The 7,500-nt window shown below is 43.7% G+C and overlaps 1 protein-coding gene across 1 annotated transcript in view; it reads left to right on the forward strand.

Moving 5' to 3' along the window:
- Nucleotides 1–7,500, forward strand: part of slc43a1b (solute carrier family 43 member 1b) — a 33,748-nt gene that overhangs the window by 7,195 nt on the left and 19,053 nt on the right. Inside the window, exons 2-5 of the mRNA XM_079499630.1 lie at nt 779–934; nt 2,506–2,701; nt 3,492–3,547; nt 6,459–6,535. Coding sequence (XP_079355756.1) covers nt 781–934; nt 2,506–2,701; nt 3,492–3,547; nt 6,459–6,535 — 483 coding nt within the window. The 5' untranslated portion in view covers nt 779–780. The remainder of the gene's footprint in view (nt 1–778; nt 935–2,505; nt 2,702–3,491; nt 3,548–6,458; nt 6,536–7,500) is intronic.

Consider the following 7,500-nt stretch of genomic DNA (forward strand, 5'->3'; position numbering starts at 1 on the left):
CTTTTCACATTGACCTATAATTACCTGACCTCAGTGACCTGGCGGAGATCTGTGCTCCGAGGAGCACTTTTTATTAAGAACAGGTTATAAATGATTATATATTTGGTACAGTATGCATTTCTTCCATTTATGAAAAACAAAAATAAGAAAGGAAAGAAAAAACAGACAGAAAAACCCCAATACCGCCAACCCATACCGCTCAGTGACACTGCATAGAATAAAAGAGTAAGATGGTGTAATAGTCATGGAAACCAACAACATCTGAAATGAAGATGATATACAGTCTGTCCATTAAGTGCTTTCACTCAAATAACAGACAAGGGGCAGCCAAATAGTCTCTCTTTGTTTTTCAAGAAGTACCTTATTCTCTCAAGGTGAAGTGTACTAGTCATTTCATTTAGCCAATGTTTAAATGCAGGAGCCTTCTCCTTTCCCAGTGTGTCAAAACATTTTTTTCCTGTAATCAGACCATATTAGAGGAGTTGTTTCTGTGCTCTCGTCAACATATTAATGGAGTCTGACAAACCCAGAATAATTAGTACAGGATCGGGGTCAATATGAATATTCAAAATATCAGAGAATGTCTCAAATATCTTAATCCAATATATCTGTATCCGAGGGCAAAGGGCGAAGCTGTGGAGAAGATTTGCATCTATTGCCTTTTTCTTTACAATGTTTTTCCACTCAACTAAATTACTTGACTCTTTTTGTGCCCTCCTATCCTCTCCATCTTTCTCCACCAACCTTCCCTCTGCTCCACCCTTCCTGTCTGCTATAGCCATGGCTCCCAGTCTGTGTCAGGCGTACAGGCGGAGGTGGTGGATGGCGGTGACGGCGGTCATAGAGAACCTGCTGTTCTCTGCCGTGCTGCTGGGCTGGGGCTCCTTGCTCCTCATGCTGAAGGGCGAAGGCTTCTACTCCCACCTCTGCACAGGTAAAGAAAGACTACAAATTATATACATTGTTATACAGAAAAGAGAAGAAAAGAAAAGATATAGAAAAGATAAAGAAAAGATAAAGAACAATAGACCAAATCAGAATGTGTGTAAACAAACAAACAGTGGCAGAAACCTTGCATCGCCAACTCAGCGTTTGAGTAGCACGGCTTGGCTGTGGCAAGTCACGTGGTAAGTACTGCATGGGAGCTGATGGGTGATGAGGTGTTGCGCTCCACCTCAGCCATCCATCTCCCAGGGTGAAGTGGGGATAGACTCCCGCCCTCGGGCTAATACAGACAATAAAACTCTTTGACCTACTACGGTTTATGAACTGCCCGCAGCCCTCGTGAGACTGAGTAGGAAAAACATTTGTGGTATTTTACATGAACATTAGTGAGGACCAATTATATGAAGATAGGTTGAAAAGTGGTGAAGTCTAAGTTTCATAATAATAAAAAAGGACATACAAGGTTTCCACCCGACAGCGAGGATATGCTGCAGCCAGCATTCCTAACATGAACAAAACGTTGGTCATGTTGCGTTTGAGGCTTTGGAACCAAACACAAATACATACGGTGATTTACTGCCCTGTTCATTTTCCAAGTCTAACCACATGGTTCAGTGAGTGGACCAGGGAAGTGGAGGACATACTGTTCTGTGTTATACTCTACAAGCGTTACGCCCTCCAGCTGAACCTCATCACTGTCAGATGAAGAGAAGCAGCTGGTGACTCCATGTTGCTGGGAGGAGACGTGATTCTCTACACCATCTAGTTTTCATTCTTTTTTTTGTTTACATTTTTAATTGTAATATGGATATGGATTAGTCAGGCCCAAGATTCAAGTCAGAAAAGATAATAATTTTAGATCTTTTTTAACATGACAACTTACAAAATTTTGATTATTACATTGAACACAAAACATTTACTTTGGTCAATTGTGGTGCAAAAAACAAACAAACAAATAACTTGCTAGAACTAAATGTGAGCACGACTCAAGTCTTACCAGGTGAATGAATGGCTCAGAATGAGTTCATATTATAAGCACAACAATCACCAGCACTCATGAAATGTTATTTAGCAGTCCTTTATCATACATATGTTACCCGTGCCGATCAAAGTAAAATAAATCGTATGCTAAAAAGTGTGCACAAGAAATTCGGCATTGATCGGTCCAACAGGGTTTCCTCCGGAGAGACACACTTACACTCCATGGCTCCCTCTTTCAAGCCACACTATAAATAAAAAATCACACCCGTGTGAACTGAGTGGTGTAAGGTCTTATATAGACTGATCAGCTGTGGTCTGACGTAATGAAATCACACCTGTGTGAACTGGGTGACCATAGCAACCATGCTCATTTTTTGGTACGAACAGACAGACAGACAAACAGACAGACACGTAAACTAACAAAGCCAGTTGTAGGAGTGGTTTACACCACTCAAAAATACCCTATGTCATGTATGCATTTCCCCACAAAATGTTGACGTCGTCAAATGATGACGTGCCGTGCAGGGTCCATGTGGTGCCACGTTACCGAGCTCTCTCCCTGTGTCTGTTCCCATCCAGTAAATCACACTGCTAATCATACAGTGGAGAGCAACCAGACGTCGTGGGAGACGGGCAAGTGGGCCACATGTGTGGAGCAGGACGAGATGCTCAATCTGGGCTTCACCATCGGCTCCTTCATCATCAGCGCAGCCACTCTGCCTCTGGGCATTCTGATGGACAAGTACGGACCACGCATGCTCAGGCTCATCGGCAGGTAAGAGGATAGGAAGACACACACACACACAAACACACACGCACACACACACACACACACGCACGCACGCACGCACGCACGCACGCACGCACGCACGCACGCACGCACGCACGCACGCACGCACGCACGCACGCACACACACACACACACACACACACACACACACACACACACACACACACGTGAGAGAGAGAGAGATGATACGCACGCACGCACGCACGCACGCACGCACGCACGCACACACACACACACACACACACACACACACACACACACACACACACACACAGAATAAAGTGAATTCACTTCTTATATCAGGGGTTCCCAAACATTTCCTTGCCAAGGACCTATAAATAGGCTCTGTGCATGAATGAATGAATGAATGAATATTTTTATTTCGGTCTTAAATCATATACAGTATATAACAAACTTTACAGAAAATATTTTGGCCGAAAAGGTGTAGGCTGAAGCCATAGCTAATAGTGCCTAGTCTGCCTACTATATACCCTTTCTATCTTAAAACAAGCCAACAACAAAAAAAAGAAAAGGAAAAAAAGCACAACAATAACATAACTAAACTTCTATGAAAGACATGCATAACTGTAGTTTCCGCCCACTTTGAAAACCTCTCTTCTATGCTGGCATGCAGGCCTGCAGCAAGCATTGTTACTGTATACTCCATCAACAAGTTCAACTAATGCTAATGTGTGTGTGTGTGTGTGTGCGTGTGCGTGTGCGTGTGCGCGTGCGCGCGTGCGTGCGTGCGTGCGTGCGTGCGTGTGTGTTTCAGCTCTTGCTTTGGATTTTCCTGTGCTGTTATAGCAGTCGCAGCATATAACCCTAAAGGTAAGATACTCAACTCATGCAGCATTAATAATGTAATTTTTTTTCTAAATAGAACAATCAATCAATCAATCAATCAAAAAGGGAGCGGATCGGGAACGAAAAAAGTGTACCGGGACATCAGCGCGCTCATCGCTGTGTACTGCAAGAAAGACGGGATTCATTCATAATTTCAAAGTGATACTGTACATTATTTACTAATATCAAGTATGACACTTACTGTATGTTCAATAGAGCGTCGCAGTCCCGCCCCCTACCATGGACCAGGAAATTAATCCCAATGCATTTTTCCCATAGACATTTCGAAAAGTATTTATTTAAAGACGGTTACACCGTGGACAAAGCCAACTCGAGTCGTGACAACTCATGACAACACAAACAATATTTTGGACCAAACGAATAATTACAAAGAAGAAAAACAACAAAAACAGTGTTGTAACCTGCCGTTTTTTTCTTCTTTCTAATTATTTGTTCGGTTTGTTGTCATGATTTGTCACGACTCGAGTTGGCTTTGTCCGCGGCGTAAACGTCTTTAAATAAATACTTTCTGAAATGTCTATGAGGAAAATGAACGGAGAATCATTTCCTGGTCCATGGTAGGGGGGCGGGACTGCAACGCTCTATATTGACTGTCAATAGATGAATTCTGTATAAGTATATCTTAAGTATAGCTCTAAGTCAGTGGCTCTCAAGTGCTTTAATTTCAAGGACTCTCAGTTTGATAGTTTAGTTTAGTTATTATGCAAGTTAAGTATTAGTTAAGTATTATGCCACCATCCCCATTTGATACTACTTTCATCTCTGGGGCCCACATATACACTGTAAAATCCTCAGTGTTAATTATCAAGTATCAATCATTTTGCTGGCGACCCCTGGAACCACCCCCCAAGGATCCATGGGGGTCCCCGGGCCCCATGCTGAGAACCCCTGTTCCAAATTTATAAACATGTCCATAAGAAATAGCCTACATTCATTGTTTAATGCTGTTAATGTTAATGCTTGTAGTGGACGGGGAGACGTATGTGGTGGTGGACAGTTTCTGCTACCTAGGGGATATTCTTAACACTGATGTGGGGATGGACCTAGCGGTGACCACAAGGGTGAGAAGTGGATGGAAGAAGTTCAGGCAAACTCATGCCATTTCTAACATTCATCCCTGAAGATGAAAGGGCAAGTGTACTCTGCCTGCGTCAGAAGTTGTATGACATATGGAAGTGAGACATGGGCCCTGAGAGTGGAGCATGAAGAGAAGCTGAACAGAGCAGAGATGAGGATGATCAGATGGATGTGCGGTGTGTCACTGAGGGAGAGAAAGACCAGTGCAGAGCTGAGACAGAGGATGGGAGCAGTGGAGGCCTTAGTGGATGTGGTGAGGAGAGGCAGACTGCGACGGTACGGACACGTACTGTAGTAAGGAAGAAAGAGATCGATTGGGTGAAGAAAGTAATGTCTGGCCGGCCTAAAAAGACCTGGCAGACGACTGTTTTGGCTGACATGAAGCGCTCGGCATCGACCATAAGATGGCCATGGACCGTTCCTGGTGGAAGAAAGACATATCGAGAATCCAGTCCAACCCTACTTTAAACCGATGATGATGATGATGATGATGATGATGATGATGATGATGATGATGAATGCTGTTAACAAAATATAGCTCATCTGGCTAAAGTCGCTGCCCTTTACAGTTTTTCCCCATCTGACATTGTCAGCTGACAAATGTCACATTTTGTTGTGTGCATTCAAATTAAGTCAAACCATTATGTGAACCAACTGACAAGATAGAAGGTCACACATATTCAACTCATCGAATCACATTCCACTCAGTTTGGATGTACAAGCCATTATTATGATTCATCGTTTACATTCACAGTTTAACAGTGTAGATTGTGCAAAAGGTCAGTTAACCAACACACATGAACATTTCAAAAATGCACTGCAGACTTTCAGAGAAACAAATACTTGTAATTTGACCCAGGCTATAAGACAACAAACAATTATAAAAATATATATATGTTTCCATTGTTATACTCTGCAGACCACCACAGTACAATATCAATCCACCCAAGATGCTCCCCATGTTCTAATCAATCAGCTAACAGGATTAACAGGCACCCCTCAATATACTCGTCAGCCGCCAGTCACCCAATTAACTACAGTGCACAGCCAGGCTTCAACAGGCTAAGATACATTTAAAAAATCACACCCATGTGAAGTGAAGGGCGCTCTTATCAGCATACATCATCTCATTCCGGCCAATCACAATTTGCGTCCTCACTTTTCTGTCCTCACTTTTTATCCTCAATACGTAACTTTGCTCAGCCCAAAATATGGAAGAGATTCCTGAATCAATCTGCACCTTCTGTGTGACTGGGAATGTACGAGTGACAAGCATAACAACATCCATCCATCCATCCATCTTCAACCGCTTATCCGTAGTCAGGTCGCAGGGGCAACAGCTCCACCAGAGTGCTCCAGACTTCCCTCTCCAGAGCAACATTAGTGACTTCCTCCTGGGGGATTCCAAGACGTTCCAAGGCCAGTGAGTCAATCTATTTCCTCCAACTGCGCCTTGGTCTGCCCCGGGGTATCCTCCCAGTGGGACGTGCGCCGAGGACCTCCCTAGGGAGGCGCCCGAGAGGCATCCTAACCAGATGCCCGAACCACTTCAGCTGACTCCTTTCCAGGCGAAGGAGCAGCGGTTCTACTCCGGGTCTCTCTCGTGTGACTGAACTTCTCAACCAATCTCTAAGGGAGATGCCAGCCACCCGTCGAAGAAAACTCATTTCGGCCATTTCGGCCGCATAACAACATACATTTCAATATCCTGTCTACAAGAGGCTGCTCCGTAAGAATTGTTCGTTATACATTGTTCTATTTTATTTTGATTGACTGTGTTTCCCTCGCATCTCTGCAGTGCTGTCTGCTCTCATCTTCCTGGGTGTTTCCTTCAGTGGTTTTGGAGGCATCTCCCTGGTGTTCACGTCACTCACGGTAAGATTAATCATCCACAAGTAGAAACACATGCCGAATTATGTAACATATACTGCACACTGCACAGTATATCGCCTCATATGAACACGTGTTGTAACATATACGAATCCATGGAGCGGTGTCCTGCAGACCAGGTGTAGGCAATCAATACTGAATGAATGAATTAATGGTACACCTCAGCTATGGCTGCGCCCAGGGCATCCCGCCGTGGATTTGTCTATAGTACTGTACAGCATGGGTATTCAACTGACGAACCTGTGGGCTAATGAAAGTTACAGGTATGGTGTGCGATTACTAAATCACAGTTAATCATATTCAAGGGCTTTTGGAGAGGAATGAGACAGACTCCAGTCACTTTAGACTAGAGCACTGCAGAGGGCAGGTGTGTGTGTGTGTGTGTGTGTGTGTGTGTGTGTGTGTGTGTGTGTGTGTGTGTGTGTGTGTGTGTGTGTGTGTGTGTGTGTGTGTGTGTGTGTGTGTGTGTGTGTGTGTGTGTGTGTGTGTGTGTGTGTGTGTGTGTGTGTGTGTGTGTGTGTGTGTGTGCACGTGTGCGGGCATGTGTGTGTATGTTCAGCTGGTGCTCGTTAAAGCTTTTCATTGATTAAATACAGACTTAACCAATTTCACTTTATAATGTTTTCAAAAATAGCAGATGAACAGTACAAGCTTAGCTCACATTGCGTTGCGATGTGACGGATATTTTTTATACTTTTATGTGACACTGTACTTAGTATTTATTTACAAAAGAAAATAGATATGGAGATAGGCCTATGAGGGTTCTGCCTGACAGAACTTAATTGGCACCAGAGCATCCTTATCACCTTCTTCCACTGGATGTGGGGGAGCTTCTCTGTACTTCTTCTGTACAGAGAAGGCTGTGTATCATCTATCACCTCCTACAGGATCATCACCTATCCTGTTCCAAATTATGCAAATAATTAAACACTTGCTGAAACCTGACCATA

The sequence above is a fragment of the Electrona antarctica genome (genome assembly GCF_951216825.1).
Source record: "Electrona antarctica genome assembly, chromosome: 4".
Taxonomy (NCBI): Eukaryota; Metazoa; Chordata; class Actinopteri; order Myctophiformes; family Myctophidae; genus Electrona; species Electrona antarctica.